Here is a 21285-nt window from a genome sequence, read left to right on the forward strand (position 1 = left end):
TTTTTCTTTATTGATTTTAGAGAGAGAGGATGTGAGAGGGAGAGAGAAAAACATCAATGAGAGAGAACATCGACTGGCTGCCTCCTGCATGCCCCGCACTGGGGATTTGGCCCACAACCTGGGCATGTGCCCTGACCAGGAATCGAACCGGCGACCACTTGGTGCATGGGTCGACGCTCAACCATGAAGCCACACAGGCTGGGCGAAGCCACACCGTTTTAAAATATGGAAACCCTAAATCCTATCAAAAGCTAACATATGCTTTGTGATTTGGAGGCATTGCCACCCAAGTGATGGAGTTTTCTATTCCAATTTGTTTTTCTTTAGAGACCTACAGTGTATTTCTTTAATTTTAAAAATGCTATATGAACCACTAGGTATTAAATCACTGAAATATAAAATGTGAAGAACTCTGTTTGAGTTTTATTTTATTCACTAAATGATGCTGATTAAATTCCCAATTTCTTCATGCTTCCACCTCCTCCCAATTAAAAAAAAAAACTGGGAGTAGTGGGATGGTACAGCAGCCGCCCCCTGGTCTGTGGGTGGTAAGCTCCAAGGCCCCGGTGGATGCCTGAAACGGAGGACAGTGCTGAACCCCACGTATACTATGCTTTATCCTGTGCGTACATACCTATGGGAAAGGTTAATCTATAAAATACACACAGTAAGAGACTAACAAAATGATAATAAAATAGAACAACAGTAACAATATACTGTAATAAAAGTTATGGAACTGTGCTCTCTCTCTCTCTCTCTCTCTCTCCTTCTCTCAAAATATCGTATTGTTCGGTTCTCGCCCTTTCACATAAAGGAAGCACTTGCAGCTTCTCTTTGGCATATCTGAATTGCCGGCAACACACTCTTGGCTTGGGGGCCATTATTGTGTAAAATAAAGGTTACTTGACTCTCTCACATGGATGTTTCTCTCTCTCTCTCTCTCCCCCTCACACTCTGTCTGAAAATAAATGTAAAAATATCCTCAGGTGAGGATTAAAAATGAAAAAAGGGTTACTTGAACACAAGCACTGTGATACTGTGAGAGTAGGTCTCATAACCTACACAAATGACTAGGAAGTGTCTACGGTGTGGATACCCTGAAAGAAGAGATGATGCACATCCGGGGTGGGATGCAGCAGGGTGGTGTGAGATTTCATCACACTATGTAGAACGGAGCACAATTTAAAATGTATGAATTGCTTGTTTCTAAAATTTTCATTTAATCTTTCAGACCGCCACTGAGCACAGGTAACTGAAATGGCAGAAAGCAAACCTGCAGATGAGGGGGGACCACTGTGGTTTGTGGCACCTGTTCCCTATCCACTTTACAGAACTATAATACATATTTTTCTAGTGTCTGAATAAAAGCAGCAACAATAATAGCTACTAGATACTGAACACTTACTATGTGCTAAGCACTGTTCTAAGCACTCTGCGTGTCATTTAATACGGCAACAGAGCTTAGTGAAAGGAAAATACATTTGACTTCAAGGAAGGAGTAATATTTCCACTTCTAAATGTTCCATTTAAATACAGGTTGGCTATGTGGATAGTCAGAGGGATTGTATAAAACATGGCCAATAATATGACTTAAGGAAAGAGACACTAAATACTGCCCATCCTTACTTTTTTTTTTAATATCTTTTTTAAAAATTGATTTTAGAGACGGAGAAGAACAGAGAGAAACATCGATGAGAGAGAACCATCGATCAACTGCCTCCTGCACACCCCCTACTGGGGATGGAGCCTGCACCCCAGGCATGTGCCCTGACCAGGAATCGAGCTGATGGTCTCTTGGTGCACAGGACGATGCCCAACCAACTAAGCCACACTGGCCAGGGCCCACCCTTATTTTTTTATATAATACCTTAGTACATTTCAGAACTATGGACACTGGATCATTCCTTTACCAGTCCCAGAATCTTCAGGGTAGTTGCTACCCTGCATTTTCATGAAGCCCGTCTACTTCTCAGAGAACTTGGTAAGTATCCTGTGCATTTCCCTATTCATGCTGAAAACAATGTATCTCCTTTTCTTTTCAATACAGTAGTGAGTAGTTCCCTTTCCCCCACCTCTCCCAGAAGGTAGAAATAGGACCTTTACTAAATCTCCAGGGAAAGGTTCCAAAGAAGAGTATAAATCCCTGACTTCTTAGGGCACAGCTAGGTGTCAGCAGACCTCTAGGGTGAGACAGCCCTGAAATCAGAGCTCCTGGGGAGTTGGAACAGAAGCCAGACTTGAGCAGCTATGTTCACTGAGAGAACAGGACTGGAGTCCAGAAGCAAAGCCCAGGGAGCCACTAGAAATGCTGCCATGAAAGTGATGCTACAGCAGCCTTGAAACTTAGGGAGGAAAACTGGGTTAAGACACCAAGGAGGCAGCTGTAACTGCTGATGAATCAGCACCTGCTGTCAAAGCCGCATTAATGGTTCCAGTCATGGCCAGGGCACCTGACCGGGGACGGTCACCCTTTGGCAACATGAGGAAGACTCTATAAAGCCAGCATCCACAATACCCTCTTTATTCAGTGCCTGCAACGTGCTCTCTGATTCCCATTAACAGTAAAACATAAAAAGTAATATCCAAGCTAATTCAGTAATGTCCTTCACTTTAGCATTTTATACTATTTTTAACATTTATTTTCAGTGCTCATACAAGTATAAAAAGAATAAATATTCACTGTGACTGCAAACACCCTGAAAATGCCCACTTTCTTTTTTCTTTACTCTTCACATGAAAGAGACGTAAATACTAATTTTTCTCTTTCCGTGGAAGGTAATTCAGTTGAAGCAGAAAGTCAGAACTCTGGGCCCAGAAATTTGGCCCAAAACTTCCTAATCACAAAAGGGTTTAGCTCCTCGTTTGAGAAAGTCTATCCCGAATTCTCTGTCTTGCCACCCATCTGTTTCCTAAGACCTGCTTGGGGTACACGTCAGGGTAGATGCAACCTGTCCTTTTCACACCCCATTTTGCTGCTAGCAAAATAACAAGAAATGAGGGCAAGGAGAAATAATAGCATAAAGACAACCGTGACTTTGCCCAATGGTAATAAAGCTGCAACTGCACAGCTTCACTACGTTCCTCTCCTCAGAAGTTGTGGAAGAGTTTGTACTCACGCACAAAAATATTTCTACAGCAAAAGCTTGTACATGTTGTAAAACTGAATAACTCGGCTTAATCTTGCGTGAAAACTAACACGAATACAAAGGAATCTGTGGGAAACCGAACCACCAAATCGAGCAGCGTGCAAACATCAAACGTCATCATCACGAGCAGCACACGCACAAATGTGCCCTTGCTGGCCAGGAACAGGAATTCTCATTTTCTCCAGTCGGGCGGTTACAGGATCTCACTCTTAATCAAAGTATGTGCAATACCCTTCTATCCCCGGTGGGAAGACAAGCTTAAATTCACCTGCAGGTTTTCTGTAGTGAGAAACAGAAATCTATACTACAGGGAAACTCTTTTTTTCTTCTTCCTTATTTGATTTAGTTTTATTATCTTTGTAATTGTTTAATTATAAGTACCAGAGTGTTATTATTCATCATTGTAATATATATAGCATATCAACCTCATCATTAAATTGTCTTGTGGACAGATTTCCATCCTACTGGTTTCAGATAAAAATTTTGTTCCAATTTTTTAATGCTTTTTTAAAATTTTAATTTTATTGAAGTATAATAGATGTATAAAATTTTAAGACATTTAAAGTATACATAGTGGCCCTGGAGGATTTGGCTTAGTGATTAGAGCATCAGCCAGCAGACTGAAGGGTTGGGGATTCGATTCCCAGTCAAGGGCATGTACCTGGGTTATAGGTTCAGTCCCCGGCCCCGGTTGGGGACATGGGGGAGAAAATCCATCAATGTGTCTCTCTCACATTGAAGTTTTTTTTTCCTCTCTCTCCCTCCCTTCCACTCTATCTAAAAAGAAAAAAAGAAATCAATGGAAAAATATCCTCAGGTGAGGATTAACAACAACAACAAAAAAGGTATACATTGTGGTGATTTGACATACATATCCATTGTGAAAGGATTCCCCCTGCCCCAAATCTGGTTAATTAGGGGCAATTCTTATTGTAACTCCTACCAGTCAAAATTCAGATCATGTTTTGCTAGAAGTCACATTTCCCACATTTTATGATCCAGAGCAATGGTTTTCAAAGTATGGTCTCTTGATCAGCAGCACCCAGTGACATCTGAGAACTTGCTAGAAACACCTGGCAGAAATTCAAATTCGTGGGACTCACTCAGACCTACTGAATCAGAAATTCCGTGGGTGAGGAACAGCAATCTGTATTTCCACAGGTTTTCCAGGTGAGTTAATGCACATTAAAGGATTGGCTCAGGTCAGGGAGGGCTAAATCTATAGGTTAAACTATCAGTTTCTCCAAAAGAAAAAAATGAAGCTTGCTTCTACTCTCATTGATTCTGCAATCCAACCAGGTGGGTAAACCAGAGATGCAAGGGATGTTCCATGAATAGTACAGGATTCTAGCAGTAGGTCAAGGCAACATCAGAAGGTGGATGACAAAGATGTTGCCAAATATCTCCTTTTAAATAGCTTCTGTGCCCCCATCTCTACCTCCTTCTGTCCATCACCACTTTCAAGTTGTTCTGTCCCTTTTCACCTCTGGGAAATTCCTAGCAAAGCAGAGATTTTGAAGGCAATGCAGGTAATAACTACTGCATTTTTTGTATAATGCTCTATGACCTTTTAAGGACATTTATTTGGATTATGTTATTTGATCTTCAACAATTCTCCTATAAAGTTTAACCTATTGGGAAATTTTGGTGCCATTTTAGAACATTCTAATAAAGTCCTTAAATTAACAACCACTTTTTGAGAGTAAATTATATGAGGCACTTTTATATAAAATTATTTCTAACCCCTACAACTCTGCAAATTGTCCCAAGATAGCAAATATACTTAACTTAGGAATGTAGAAAATGTATTAAAACATATACTGTAAAATTACATTAAAATGAAGCATTAACTATTTCACAAAGAATGTTAAATCCTGCATAAATTTAATATGGTGCTATTTATTACCAAAAGTGATGCTATTGTAAGAGAGAAGCCTTCATTTCCCAGCAATGAGCAGGAGGGAACAGGAACGACAATGTAGGACTTCAAAAATCCCTGCTCTAAAAAATATCCTTCTACAATTCCCTGTAATATCTGAATATAACACTTATTTTTTCCCCCCGAACGATCTAAGGTTATATTAAAAACTGGGGTGATCCAACAACTCTAAAACACGGTAATTACTTGATAACACAATAGAAGTTGTACCAATAAACTTCCCTCGTTCTTGCAGATTTCCTTGTTCCAGCTGCACTAGCTCCTCACCTGGTGGGTGGTTTCTATGAGACGCAAACACCTCAACCACAATGGCCTCTACAAGTTCTTCGTGGCGAAGAGCATCTGCAAAGGTCATGCTTGACTGAATCTGCAGTAGTTTCGATTTGGAGGGAGGCATCATTTTTGTGATCACTCAGGGGACAGATCTCCTTCCAAAGAGCATTCCCTGTTAGTGAATGGACTCTGCCAGGCCCAGGCAGGCCCAGGCTGTCCGTGATGCTGCAGACTCTCTAGCAACTGGCTTACCTGCTTCATTCGTTCACCCAGGGAGCTGACAGGAAGGTCTACATAGGCATTCAGCTTTAAAAGGGGCATTCACACCTCGATCTACTGGCTATGAAAGACTTCTCCCTCAGATGATCAGAAAAATCCCCCGAATTTACAAGCTGGCCACGGCAGTCTCCATCTGGGGCACAGAACTTTTGAACAAAAGGGCAGAAAATATAAGTGAGCTGTCACTGAGAACTGCCTATCACTGTCCAGCCTTGTTGTTATGTCACAAAACTGCTCTCAGGTTAGCTGAGGAGCAGGCCCAGGGAGCCCTGGGATCTCCGAAAAGATGAGTAAACATCTCGCTTTTAAAATCCTCTTCAGAAGGGCCTCAAGTGACATCTGGCTGCTTTAACCTGGGGCACTATTTTCTTCCACGGAAACAAAAGTCTCTTCAGGCAATCCTTTCCAATCCAATTCTGTCTTAGCAGCTGAAAAGTTTGTTTCAATAAGAAAAGTCAGCATGTTAGGAGACTTGCAAAAGTTGTGTGTGTCAGAACCGCCATCTTTCCTGTTCATCCCAATGCTCTGCAGACTATCCCTCTCCTGGACTCTAACAAAGAAATCATTGTCTGCTACCCATTAAAAATTTCCATTTCAAAACCATGACTTCTTCAAAACACGAGTCCTCATTCGCAGTTTCTGAAAAATCGTGGAGCTCCTTGCTAAACTACTTCTGATCCTATGCCCATATGTACTGAACAGGTCTCCATCAAAATATTTTTATTATAAATCAATTTGCTAGCACTTAAAAGTCTAAGTGCTTGACAATCATTAAACAAATATTTTCTCAATTTTGTATAACAGAATGTAAAGGGAATGACTCCAAGTACTTTTGCCACTTAGCCAAGTCTTAATCTTTGTCAAATTGCCCTCACACTACAGATTTTACATTTAACTAATTGATAAACAGTTTCCTTTTCCTTTGGCACTTTTCACTGTTTGGCTTCTTTCCACAGATTTTTAGCACAGGTTTGAAACTGGTGTGAGCATGCGCTCCTGGCAAGTGGGTTTTTAGAACTTGAAAAGAAAGAAGAAAGGATTAAAATGTTTGTTTTCTCATTTTCCATTCCTGTCTTGTTCTGTTCTGTTTGCTGCCTACTCAGAAAAACAGAGGGTGTAATAAAAAATAAAAAAAAAATTTTTTAATAAAGGCAAGAACAAAGAAAGTAAAATAGTACCCGAGGGAAGCAGGAATAAAGACGTGGGGAAGATAAACGTTCATAGTTAGCAGCTAAGTCGAGAAGTAAAATGCCAGGAATCAAGCAAGATGGCCACCTGCCAGTTTCAAACATCCCCGTAGTCACAGAAAATTCAAACCAATCTGAAGAAGCTCTGTTGACACTGTGGCAACTTAGGCTCCTTGCCCACTGTGACAGCTTGCCTGCACTAGCTGGAGGCTCGAAGCTAAGAGCTCAAACTCTTTTCGAAGGCCCAATGTAGAAGACTCATGGGCAGGAGCAGACTGGTGGTTGCTGGGGAGGTGGGTAAGAGGGAGGGTGGGGGAAAGCATTGAAGGGATTAAGAAGCACAGATTGGTGGTTACAAAATAGTCATAGGGTACAGCACAGGGAACATAGGCAATAACATTGCGATAACTATGGACGGTGCGAGTTGGGTGCTGGAAATGTTAGGGGAACCTTTTGTAAAGTACATGATTGTCTAATCACTATGCTGTACACCCGAAACCAATACAAAATAATACTGAAAATAAACTGTAATTGTAAAATAAATAAGCAATTTAAAAAAAAAGGATCATGAACAAAAAGAGGAATTATTTGGAATGATAAAGCCATTTCAAACTAAAGCTCTTAAAAACTTTAAAAATACTACCACAAATACAAAAGTACACACCAAGACAAATGCGATTCCTAAGTTTTGGAAATGAGCCATACAGATGTATGCTACACACTGCAAAGGTATTAACGTTTTGATAGGTAGAGATGTCATCACTTCCCAAATCCATTCCCAAGAGATTTAAATGAACAAGACTAGCCCATTGCCAGAAAATACATTATATGCTGGGCCAACTTGCAATTGATTCTGGTTATATGTGACTCTTAACTGCTGTGTTCCAGGTTTTTAGTAAAACTATGGATTTATAGACTGAAAAAGTAGAGAGCCCTGGCCAGTTGGTTGGAGCATCATCCCATATACCAAAAGGTTGTGGGTTCAATTCCCAGTCAGGGCACATACCTAGGTTGCAGGTTTGATTCCTGGTCAGAGTGTGTACAGGAGGCAACCAATTGATGTTTCTCTCTCACCTCAATGTTTCTCTCTCCCTCTAAAAAAACCAAAATCAATGAAAATATATCGTTGGGTGAGGATTAAAAAAAAAGTAGAGTTGCTATATTGGCTGTTTTAAACTGATTGTTAAAGTTAATGTGCTAAAATAAATGTTCATATATCAAATATTTGGCAAATCAAACAGACATATGTACAAACAAAAGCTAGTCACGCTTTTCCACGTATACATCTAATAGAAAATATTTATGTGTGCTGAAAACATTGTACATTGCCATATTTCATGTGTATATATGCACCTGTACCCAAAACCCCTGTAAGACTTGGTCATCCCTTCAGATAAGTTTTAATGTCATGTCCCAAGATCTCAAAGAGCAGAGGCTGTGTTGTCTCCAACGGTAAGTAGCCGAAGTAACTGACCAACGGCCACCAACCCTGGGACAACATGAAGGATGTCTTGATGACTGAGCTTCTTGAAATATTATATTTGCTTAATGCCCTTTCCCTACCTTTGGATCAACTGATAACTATTGAGTTTAGTAAGCTATACAAGCATGTCTTTCTCCTATTCCACTGTTATGCATCAGTGAATTCTTAATTCTTCATGGCTTATTAGTACAGTAAAAACAAACAAACAAACAAACAAACAAACAAATCCAGTCTGCTGCCAAAGCCTAGCCCTGGAATCAGATGGGGGTAGGAGTGGGATTTGCAATCCACAGACATTCTCGTTATCTGAAATGTGGGGCTGGTGGGGCTTGTGGCTTCATAGTCATGGCACGAGAGTAGGAGCCTTCCACACCTGAGGGTGCTAACCAATTCTGTTTGCAGTAGGGCATCACCATTATGACAGTGGAAAAATGCACAAAAATCCACGCGAAGAAAGCAAATGAAAAAAAAAAACCTCCTTATTGCATATTAATCCTTTCTTATTTTTCACTACACACATGAATTTTTTCAAATACAGAGTCATCTATTATTCAAACCCAGGTGGAAAGAAGCTGGTCTGGGAGTGCCAACCCCACCCCGCCCCCACCCAAATGGTTAACAAACAATAATGCACATTCTTACAAAAGTTGGTTTACTGGTGTGATATTTTTCTTAGGAACCTGGGGCTTTCTTTTAAAATGCAAAGAAGACAATGACTGTTCCATTAAGAAATCCACATGGAGCCTGTTACCTGCTTAAGGGGGAAGCATTCCTTTGAGTCTCTATCAGTTAATAAATTTAAGATACTTGGGGAGGTTGGGTGCACTGAACTTTTGGCAGATGTCCAGGACAAAAAGAGCTAATGCATTACTTTACTTTGTTTCTTAATGAGAAAAAATAGTCTGCTGCCAAACCCAACTCAGAATTCAGATGGGAAAGTGGGGAGGGGGATATTTTCCAGTCCATTGATAAAGCAAAATACAGATGATTTTAGAAGAATTTTTCTCATGTGAGCATTCCCTTTAACCAGAGTGAAGGGCTGAGAGAAAATCAGTTGATGTGGTTGGGTCTGCCTTTGCTGTCATTACCTGGATAGAGGTCAGGCCCAGGCCCCGGGGAGCATCCCACTGCCCCATCGGCGGCAGCATCGCGTGGGGAGGTGGCCGGCTGCAGGGGTTGCACGGTTAGGCAATCCGTGAGCAGGTCAGGATGTAGCTCTGCACTGGACCGCAACTAAGAGAAGGAGAAAACAGAAGACAGGTGGAAAAGGAAAGCTGTTTCTTAGAATACCTTCCTGAAATGGCATCATGCCCTGAGGTGCAATGCAATTCAATATTTATCAAGCAACAACCACGGGTTAAGAACTGGGCTTAAGAGGGTCAATAAAAGGGTCAGTTTTCCAATCCTAGTAACACCTGGCAGGTGCTTCAGGAAAAAATGTGGACAGAGGCGGATTTGACTTTAGTCCTGATATTTTGACTTCTGAGAACCCAACTGCCCTATTATATTTCCTTTTATTTGCTCTGTATCTTATCAGAACTTGTAGTGATAACAAAACAAACTCAAGTATATTTAGTCCAGATTGGAAAGTGCTTTTAAAATACATAGATACTACTATGAAAATATCTTGGAGATAATTAAAAAATGTCCATTGAGATTTGGTGCCCATAAATTTTATATTACAGGAAAATACATAAGTTAGATTTTAAAATATTATGGAGCATAATTAAAAGAAGAAAACAATGTCATTAACAGAAACAGAACCCCAACAGTAAGTTACATGACAAAAACAATTTAGATAATCATTTTATCACAATAACAAAATTAATTTTTTATTTATTAAAGCATTACAAAACAATCAAGTCATAAAAATGTGAGAATAAAATGTGAGAAAAGTTATCTGATCTTTTCATGAAAAAGAATTTTGTAAGTGTAACTGAATAGAAAAAAATCACAATGCAAGATTAATGACATAAAAAATATTTATTTTCTGCTTATGTAAAAATGCAGTACCTTAAAAATCTAGCAATATATTTGGTACCAATATTGCAAATAGTTACTGTCTCCAGTGTTTACAGGAAGTACCTAAATTGATACTGTCTTTATCAAGACAAAACTAAACCTTTAGATATAGGGCTGGAGTATACTTATTCATCCAATAAATATTTATTGTGAGACACTCCTCCAGACTAGAGGAATACTGTCTCAGGGAGCTTACACTTAGAGTGGAATAGTGGTGCAGAGAAGGAAGACAGTGAAGAGGGATGAGGGATGCAGTTTTAGAGAGAGGATTAGGGAAAACCTCTTGGACGTGGCACTTGCAAAAAGCTTTGAAAGAAGGAAGGGAGTGAGCTCTACAGATAACGCAGGGGAAGAACCTGACCTCCTGTGTTGCGCTTGGAGTAACGAGCAAGAGTAAGGCTGCAGGGGTGTGAACCTGGGCCTGGTGAAGAGAAATAGAAGATGAAACCAGAGATGTACCTGGGGAGAGGGAACAAGTTTAGTGTCCTTCTCTCTCTCCTTCCCAGAAAAGACAACCCGGAAGGAGGCTTCCGGATCATTTAAAGCTCTTAAATACTCCCTGGCCCGGGAACTCTCCAGTGGTGGAGGTGGAGGCACCCAGCAGAATCCCTGGGTGGGGGCTGCCTCGCCACGCAGCCCTTAGCATGAACACCGGCCTTTAAAAAGGCGACACAGAATGACAATACATATAAGAATATTCAGTACACTTACAAAGAAATGCAATGCTAAAGTTTTTTTTTTTTTTAACTTACCAAATTATTAAATCCTCTAAAAAAGTAGTGGTAGCTAAGGTACAGCGAGAGAGGCATTCTTAAACACTGTTGGTAGAAGTGTACATTGGTACAAACTTTCTATATGATATCTGGTAATAGTTTTTCAAAACCCATAATTTAAACCAGTGATCATAAAATTTGTTTTATGGAAATAGCCATTAGAAAGTTGAAGGAAGATTTTTACCCAAATGTTCCAATGCTTTATAGCATTATTTAAAACACCACCACCAAAAATTAGGAGATGTTCCTTGAACAACCACAATTAGGGCTAATAGTGATCTTATATCCATTTGATGGGATATTACACAACCACTAAAATAGTGCTCATGAAGATAAAAGCAAAACACAAAACTATATATACAAAATAACAAACAAAACACATAAACAAAATACTGTAAGAAAATGCAATCCAATATTAAAACTAATTTTTGTTCCTAGTAACAACATCTCTCTTTTTTTGTTTGTTTGGTACGTGCCCCTAACGGGAACCGAACCCAGGACTCTCTGGTCCGTAGGCTGACGCTCCAACTGCTGAGGCAAACCAGCCAGGGCCCTAGCAACAATATCATGAGTTTATTTCCTCTATAGTTTTTAAAAAGTCCTTTCCTCTGCTTTCCAAATTTTCTGTATTCCAATGACTTGTTGGAACTGGTTTGCACCCGTCCAAGAACATCAATCGTGTGTTTCTTTTTCAAACTTTCCATGCAATGATGTCAGATTGATAGCTTGAAATTGATCATGGTAAGACAATACACACCATGGAAACTGGCAAATGCTACAAACTGGGGCTTTTGCATATGGAGAACTAGTTGTTAAACACTACCAGCACACCATCAACAATGACTGATCCACACTCTGCTCACAAAGAAACACTCACACACACAACATCAGGAATTACTATTTAGAGAACAGTATTTCTTGAATCTCTAAAAGCTTCATAAAGAGACAAACATATGTCCAGGTCTTAGTCCAAGAATATGAAAATGACACAGTGACCCTAAGTATAGGAGCATTTAACACATGGAGTGAATGAGACATAATTATATTATAGTTTCCTCAGCTTTGCCACACTGGAATCTCAACCAAGACTGTCTGAGTTAATGCCTAACCCTCTAAGGGCCTTTGGAAAGTATGTTTGTTATTTGGGTACTAACCTAACACATGCCATGTAAGAAAAACTGGAAAAAAATCAAGGCTAAGAGTGAGTTCTGGTGATCACTTTTAATTTATCTTCCTTTGTTAAAATGTGATCTGGGACCCACATGTTCTACTAAGCATAGACATGAATGTCTCTCTGCTTTCTATTACCAGCTACTCTAGGGTTTTACAGTTATCAGTACCGATGAGGTCTTTCCAAGGAATTTCATGGCCATGGTTACTCCTGGAGTCAAAGGCAGGCAATTCTTCCTTAGCTTCAACAAGTATTCATGTTTTCCAAGAGTGTGATTCTATGCGACTTTGTGGTGAGAGTTAATTCAGTTTTCTCTGGGATTAGGCATGGCTCTAGAAACTGCTCCTTAAATTGAACAAGCCTTTAGGACTTTATGCAAAATTGCCAAAGGAGGGCCATATGCATAGAAATGCAGTAATGATATGTAAATTTACTGTCCCTTCCTCCCTCCCTCCCAGATTAGAGGACCAGGAAAGGGCCTTCCAGACCATTTTAGGCTCTTAAACATTCCAGGGATTATCTAACTGGTGAGGCAGGAGGCACACAACAGAATCTTCTGGGAAGGATGCCTTCCAATAAAATATGGCTTCATCTTTGGAGTAAGAAACTCAACTATTTATATGAAACAAATTATATTATGTGTATTTCAAACATCTTCTTAGCTGCTACAAATATAAAAAAGATGAAAAATTTTCAATGGGGGGTGGTCTCTAATTGTGGTTCTCAAACCTGGGCATGCACTTGCAGCCCCGCCAGAGCCACGGGCTGAGTGGGTCTGGGGTGCACATCTAACAAGTTCCCAGGTCACAAGGATGCTGTCTGTCTGGGGACCACACTTTCAGAGGCACTAAGAATACTGATGAGGAGAGCTAGATTTTTTTTGGTTATGAAAAGAGAAAACAAATTATGAAAATAGGAAATTATAAAAACCAAATTGTCTTTAACACATGAACCTCAAGTAACTGTTTCTTATTATGTCTCTCTTCAGACTAATAATAGTAAATGGTTATATGAGATTCACGTCTTAAAATCAATTTGGATATTTTCTTTCACAGGGATAAAACAGGTTAATAAATTTCAATCCAGTTTAATACCTGCTCTTAGGAGAGAGACTTGCTTTTTATGAAACCTTTACTTTTCTTTATGGAAAGAAGTAAAATTTGAACCCACCGATTATCTGGTTTAAAGGGCTGCTTGTTGGACACCACCAGGGACCTTTATCCGCATTGTAATATATGTGAATGGCGCCCCTGGAGTTGTTCAACTCAGCTGCCCTAACCATACCCCTTTAGTTCCAGAGTAGCACTGCCCCTTCCTTATCCTTCTCATTCATTCATTGAACAAATCTTTCCTGGGCCTCAACCATATGCCTGGCATATTCCTGGCACTGTTCTGGGGCCTTCACATATATCAGCAATTAAAACAAAGATACTCACTGAGTTTATTTTCTGGAGGAGGGAGTAAACAGTAACAAATTCACTACATACGTAAAGTATATAGAAGCTGGTAAGTGCTATGGAAATGAAAGAAAAAGAAAGAAGAGAAGAGAGGTGGGGTTGGGACTGCTGGAGAGAACTGAGGCCTTGTGGAGAAAATATATTCCAGCAAAGACTCGAAGGAGTGGAGGAAATTAGCCAAGTGCATGTCAAGGGGACAAGCATTCAGGTGGGAACTTCGAGGAGGCCAGTGTGGCTGAAGTGGGGTGTGATCTGGACAGAGAGACATAGGGAGTGAGGTCTGAAAGGCGGGGTGCGGGATCATGCAGGACCCCGCAGCCTTCAATTAGCACTTTGTCTCTAGCCTTAGTGCAGCGAGAACCCTTGTAAGGTTTCCACCATTTGTGACCTGGGAGATTCATCTCATCCCCTACTATGGTCCCCGGCCATGCAGACACTTCGCCTCCTGTTCTGTGAGAGCTCCCATGAGCTATGAGGTATGGACACACTGAAGGTCAATCCTGTGTCAACTCGGCTGGGGTACAATACCCAACCATTTAATCAAACAGTAGGTGTTGCTGTAAAGGGATTCTACAGATGGGACTAACATCAATGGTCAGTTGACTTTAAGTAAAGGAGATTATCTTCTATAATCTGGGAGGGTCTCAGCCAATCAGTGAAAGGTCTCAAGAGCCCCAAAACCTCCAGTTTCCTTGGAAAAGAAAAAAATTCTTCCTCAGGGCTGCAGCATCAGCTCCTGCCAAAGCTCCCTGCCTTATAGATTTCTGACTTGCTGACCCCCACAATCACATAAGCCAATGTCTTTTCTGGAAATCCATTAATTTATCCCCAACTGGTTCTCCGGAAAAGTGACTGGTACAGGGTGCACTCTGAAAGCCATGAACATGATGAGTATTTCAGGTCAGGAAGATAAGAGCATCGTGCACACGAATCCCGCAGCAAGGGGCTGCATGGGCACAGTCACTGTGACATGCCTTTAAAGACTGCATTTCAGTTCAATAAATATACACGAAATCCCCACAGTGTGCTCAATTCTGTGTGTCTCCCAGCAACCCCAGGAGGTGCATACTGCTGTGACTTCCATTTCAGAGATGAAAAGGCTAGAATGATGCAGCTAGTGAAGGTCAGGCGTGGATTTGGGTGTGTCCGAATCCAAAGTCAGGCTCCTTGAAATTGTATTACACTGGCTCAAGAAATAACCCATCCCAATATTCTCCCTTCTCCCACCACACACACACGCACACACACACACACACACTTCCCCTTTCCTCTTAGGACATTTTTGTATTTTAGCTATAAGCCTATTACTTGATCTTGGTCTAGCTGGAAAAAGAGTAAGGGGACCCCAGGTTCTTTGGAAAAGTTCCCGGTACATCTCATCACCACCGTGTAGACCCTGACACCACGCCCTTTGGGATAGGGGTCTCTGGTGGAGTAGAGATGGAGAAACAGAATGGACTACTGCTGTTTGGTTGTCACCGTCCTCTCTTTGAGATCTCTGTCAGCTGGTTTGGCCCTGGGCCAATAATACAAATACCTGCAGTTGAGAAAAATGAAGGATGACATGTGTTGCTCCACATTAACAGTTACCTCCAAAGCTACACCCTGCGTTATTATGGATAATACCAAAAGCATAATTGTGGAGGCTACATTCAAAACAGAACCGTAATTTACAATCACATAATGCAGAGTGACCCCAGGACACCTGACATGAGAAGATCCTGACCCAGGGCATCCCTGACCACGGTACCGCTCCCCAGTGCTCCCTGGGATTTTAGAAGGACTCTCCTAAAGTAGAGTTTGCTATGCAATATGCAAGGAACAAATATCTTCTTTTGTTTGGCACACCAGTCCCAAAAGACTAAGACAAGAAAAGCCTCCGTGATGGGATTCCACGACACACCGTGGACAGACATTTCCTCCAGGCCTCCACAAACGCCCCTGCTCCCTTCCTGAGCAGTGTCTCGCTGTTTGCAAACCTTGCCTTTATTATCTTGTTCACCCCTCCTGCCTGGGACGGCTTCCCTCCTCCCATGTGATTCCTGCAAGATCCAGTTTACTGCGCACCTCCTGAATAAAGCCCCTTCTGACTGGGCACAGGGAGAGCTGCAGAGTCTGTTTTCAACAAGCCTACAACTGGACATGTGTATTGGGTTTTATTTCCTGTTAGGACTTTCGTCTGCACAACTGTGTTGTAAAGTCCACAAGGACCTGGATGACTGACTGCCTTTTAACGTTTTAAAACCCCGAAGCACCTGGCAGGGTGGAACCAGCATCCGGGTAACCGTTCAGTGCCAACTGGATTTGTAAGAATGAGACACAGTTCTTTATCTGACAGAGGTTACAATCGTTAGTGGTGCGTGGAGGTGTCTAAACAATACAATGAGGTCATGTCTGAATTAGCCTCCGGAGGGAGAATTTTTAAAGCTACAGATAACGGTAACTATAGCAGAGAGGCTGAGGATGCTCTACCCCGATTCCCTCCTGTCACTTTGACTAGCTCTGTGCCGCCCCCTCCCCAGCTCTGGTGTTCCTGTCCGCCAGCCCTGTGTGCCTTACAGCCAACAGCTGGCATGCCCCCCCCACACACACACGAGTGACTAACCGGTGCTCCTTTGCCTTGGAGTGCAACACACTGGAAGCTTTAAGTCTCGCTCCAGCACTCCTGGTGGGACCACCCCTGCCCAACTACTTCCCCTCCCTCATTCCTGGATTCTCCTGGGAGCATTTCTTTAATAACTCACACACACCTGAATCTTTGGATCACCGACCGCTCCAGGAGTACCCAACACAGCAGACATCTCCCCATATTTGTCTGATTCGGCTCAGTAATGCAGAGCGCCCATCAGCAGCACTCCCAGGATGCTCGGACGCGCCCTCCTCCTTCCTCGTCAGTACCTGCTGTGCCCACATGTGAGGGGTACAGTAGCTTGATGTTTAATGAAAGCGGGGTGTCCTGAGATATTTCGGATAATACTAAAAGCATCATTGTGGAGGCTACATTAAACACAGAACCATAATTTACAAGAATCATCATCAGCATTCAGAGGGGCTTCAGATATCACTGGGGCCAGGCCTTTGACTTACGCACTCGTTTCCAAAGCAACCCCGGGAAGGGGATCTCAGACTCTGCCTGATTCCTAATAGTAACGGGTGACTTCTTCATCTTGGCAGTTAGCTTCAATTTTATTCAGTTCCAGCTGTCGGGAAGCTTCTTCGCATACTGAGTCCTGACCTAGCTCTCCGCCACTGGCAGACTGCATGCATCTGTCTGTTCACAGACCTGCAGTAAGGCTCATGGACGGGGGGAAGAACCGGGACAGCTCTGGGTCTCCGAAACCAACCTGTGAGTCTTTGAGTGTTAATGATCCTGATCTTCAATGACCCATTTTAGGGCTTAATTTCTATCCAGGTGCAAGTAAACAAATTGGCTCCTTAGCTTCTGTACAATCTCCCGTTATGAAATATTTGTTCCAAATGATAGTTTTTCAACGCTGATAATGAAATCACCCGTCAAGGCTTGACAAGGTTCCTCCATTTGGAAATTTGAGCTGCTTCCCTAACAATGCAGAGATTTTTCCTAATATATAAAAACACGGCATCGCCGATTATGATTTTTTATTTGTTTTTGGTTCAAGACTATTCTGTTAATGTTTATAAGCTCTTGAAACAAGAGACGGAAATTCTACTCCCATCATTTTCTCATTTCAGATATGACTGAATAATCATCCAAGATTAAGTGAGTCAAGTGGAAATAATTAGGAAAGGGAAAAAGGCCCAGATTCTTCAATGTTCAGTCCTATTACATTTTATTCCAAGAGCAAAGGCACTCTGTTAGTCTGAAATGAGACATGCTTCCAAAGAAAACGGGGCACAATCAAAGGCCTTTTGTTTTCCCCTTCTCCAATGAGCATAGTCTATCTGACGGTACGTTTATGCATCACCTTGTAGGGATTCCTTTGTTCTCCAGAACTCAAATGCCACCAAAATATACTCCAGGAGAAACTCAGCCAGAGGAGAGACAAGTAAGCTTTCTCCCAGAGGGGTAAGATTTGGGACCAGAACGTTCTCATTAAGCATTCCCTATGACACTCAGAGCAATGTGATTCTCAGGGAATTAACTCATTGCCAAAAGGCTTAAAAATAATTACAATGAATTAACCTATTATATTAATTACAATTAATTTCCAGTTGAATCTAAAAATTCTCCCTGTAGGAGATTCTTTAGCACTGACATTTATGGAGTGGCGTTGGCATAGCATAGGTAATTAATCTCCAACAATCTGCTATCAGATTCATTTCCTTTGTGAATGACCAATTTGCAAAGAGGAAAAGATGTGAGAGTGAAAAACAGCACCAGAAGAACCCTCTTTGGGAATATGAGGTACTTACTGCCCGATCAGGCACCTTGAACTTCTATATCGGAAATACCTATTTGGTCAGCAGGAACTCCATAGGCCAAAATTTTTATCCATAGCTGATGAATGAACCTACCAAAATAATGGAATTGGTACATATGCTGGGGTATCTCTCAGTAAGAGACATGAAAAATCAGTGCTAGTATAGATACTAAAAAAGTAGTGCTGATTTGGTCAAAAAAGATGATTGATGGGAAATGTTCATAGAAACAACTTCAAAATAAAAAGGAACTAGAGTCCAATAATCCTATGTGCCAACTCTGCAGCAGAGCTGGGCAACAGAATGTTCTTCAACGACGGAGAAGTGCTGCGCTGTGCTAATTGGTAGCCACTAGTCGCAGTGATTAATGAGCACTTGAAATGTGGGTAGTGCAACTGAGGAACCGGATTTTATTTTATCTAATTTCAATTAATTTAAATTTAATTGTATGGTACTGAACTGCTCAACATCACCACATAACTTGCTGGCAGCTCAGCCTTTGTCTAATCCCTTTGATAACAGGGAGCTCACTCCCTTACAACTCAGTCCCCTCTACTGCTAAATACTGTCTCATCATTAGACAGTTTGCTTCAAGTTGCCCCATAATTTCTACCCACTGGGATTTATTCCTCTCCTCTTCTCCCAGACTACACAGAATAACCTTGCTCACACTATACTTTATAGCTCATTTATTATGTGAGAAGCTTAGTATTATGATAGAATTTCAACCCTGAAAGGGCCATGGTTTAGCTTCTTTGTCAGCCCTCCCTTAGTAGTTTTCTCTCTACAAGTTGAACATCTTGAGTTTTTTATATTGAAGAGGACACTTAAGTAGAAGGAGCTTGGGCCTTTTAATTTGACAAACTGTGGTTCAACTACTGTGTGATCTTGGGAGGTATAGTCACCTGCTTGAATCTAGTTTCCCTTCTGTAAAATGAGAATAACGCCTCTGTGATATCTTGGTCACTTTGAGAACCAAATGAAATAGGATTCACAAAGCAGTTGGCACACAAAAGTCACTCAAGTGTCAGCCCCTTCTCTCCCATGTAGTATGTTACTCCATTCACCACCTCAATTACTCTTAACACTGGACCTCAATGGTCAGTATGCAAATGATATCTCAATCTTAATACAGTGAACCAGCTGTCTGACCAGGACAGAGTATAATAGGACAAACACATCTCTTGTTCTAGACTTTCTACCTCTATGGATGCAGCCTAATAGTCAATAGCTTTTTCAAATGCACTGTATCCATTCATTATGCATTCATTCATTCATTCATTCATTCATTCAATACACATTCACTGAGCTCTTACCATGCACTCGACCCTATGCTAGGCCTCGGAGATAAAGTGGTACACATGATAGCTGAGCCCCTCCTCATGAGGTTTACAGTGTGGCTCAAGTAAAACTTGCCATTAAGTAAAATCCCTAGATATGTTTTCATATGTGATGCTCTTTACTTTTGATGGTTCTTTATATCTGGATGATAACTTTTTAAAGCTCCGTTGCCATTTGGTGGTACGGAATCTCCTGGCTGTGTTTCACTTGACGCACTCACTCAGATGGCCACCCCACTCCCCGCTTTGGTGCCACTTGAAAACTTAGTAAAAATATTCCCTGGCACCAAAGATGATGTTAAATCTCTGCCCAAGTGCGAGTTACTGTATCTCTAAAATAGTCCATGCCCTAATGACATTAAGGCATTAACAGCCACTTAAAAAATAGCTTATCCACAATATGGATTGTGAAAGATAAGAATGTGGGCCCTGGACCCAAAATACCTGACTTGGAGCTTTCATGTCCTTACTTGTGAAATGTTGGGCAATTATTTAGCATCTCTTTAGCTTCATTTTCTCTGTACAAAGAGGACAGTGGCACCTAATTTATAAGACAGTTGTTAGAGATAACATGATAATAAAGTATTTCACCAATATATGATATGTCAATATTCAATACATGTAAACTATTTTCTATTACTAGATTTTTTTGTTTGTTTTTTGTTTTGTTTTTTTCCATTAATATCCAGTATGGAAGCATTATGACACTAACATGTACTTTTATTTTCTTTCTTTCTCCTATCCAATTTTTGGGTGTTTTTCTCTCTGTTTATCAACTTCTTCCCTTTAGAAGTCACAATGTAGCAATGTGATAAAGGAAAAAAGAATAGGGACTTTGGGGTCAAGTAGATTCAAGTTCAGATTTTAGCTCTGCCACATACTAATATGTGGAATGTGGAAGGTATTTACCCTCAAAAGGCTTTAGTGTCATCCTTTGTAGATTGGGGGTGATAACATCAACACTGGCGTTATTACAGGATCACATGAAGTAACCTAAGGAAAAGTTAGAACACTTTGGGTTCTTGCTTAGCCTCATAAACAGAGTCTGGGGGCAAATAATGTCCTAATCAAGATATTTGCCGAGTTTTGGAATATAAATATTACCTTAAAATTGTTCTATCTCAGAAGAATGTAACTAGCTTCGGACTTTTGGAAAAGCCCAAAATATATTAGAAATCAAAACCAACAAGAAAACATTTTCAGAACACTTTGGGGATGTTAATACTTCATCTTGACCGTCCTACTTACCAAAATCTGTACCACTATCTAGCTATCCTAGACAGAGTTGGGGAGCTGAGATTCAAAAGGATGTTGAAATTAGAGACATTCTCCTCCTGAGTCAATATTACTCTAAAACTAACACTACAAATCTTACTCTTTTTTTTGTCTGACTAGAAAGTAATACATAAATGGACATAGTCAGAGGTAGATTCAAACTTCATCTGGAGGAGCGTCTCAAAAGCAGAATATTAAATTAAAGAATGATATTTTTTTTTAGGCAAGTAGATAACTATTAACATGGAATTTCTCATGGCCATGAGAAACATCCTCCTTTGTGCTTTGGGGCCTAGTGATGGGGTTGTAAGTTCTCAAAGCAAGAAGAGAGGGTTACCTCTATCACAACTTCATAAATCCCTCCTGACACCAGCTCACTGCACTAATGTGACCACACACATTTATTCCATCGCATCCAGTCCAGTGCAGCATTTTTCTTTCTATTCAAGTATTCTCCAGTTTTAATTAAAGCAGCCAGCTCTCTAGTAATTACTTCCCCCTCCAGCTCCTTATTGTCTGCCTTTGAATTGATTTCTGACTAC

At 40.9% G+C, this 21285-nt stretch overlaps 1 protein-coding gene across 2 annotated transcripts in view; it reads right to left on the reverse strand.

Moving 5' to 3' along the window:
• GLIS3 (GLIS family zinc finger 3) overlaps window positions 1-21285 on the reverse strand; it is a 469129-nt gene that overhangs the window by 67671 nt on the left and 380173 nt on the right. For both annotated transcript variants that reach the window (XM_036261134.1, XM_036261133.1), the window contains one exon: window positions 9396-9540. In XM_036261134.1, coding sequence (XP_036117027.1) covers window positions 9396-9540 — 145 coding nt within the window. The remainder of the gene's footprint in view (window positions 1-9395; window positions 9541-21285) is intronic.

The sequence above is a fragment of the Molossus molossus genome, unplaced genomic scaffold (assembly GCF_014108415.1).
Source record: "Molossus molossus isolate mMolMol1 unplaced genomic scaffold, mMolMol1.p scaffold_m16_p_14, whole genome shotgun sequence".
Classification (NCBI taxonomy): domain Eukaryota; kingdom Metazoa; phylum Chordata; class Mammalia; order Chiroptera; family Molossidae; genus Molossus; species Molossus molossus.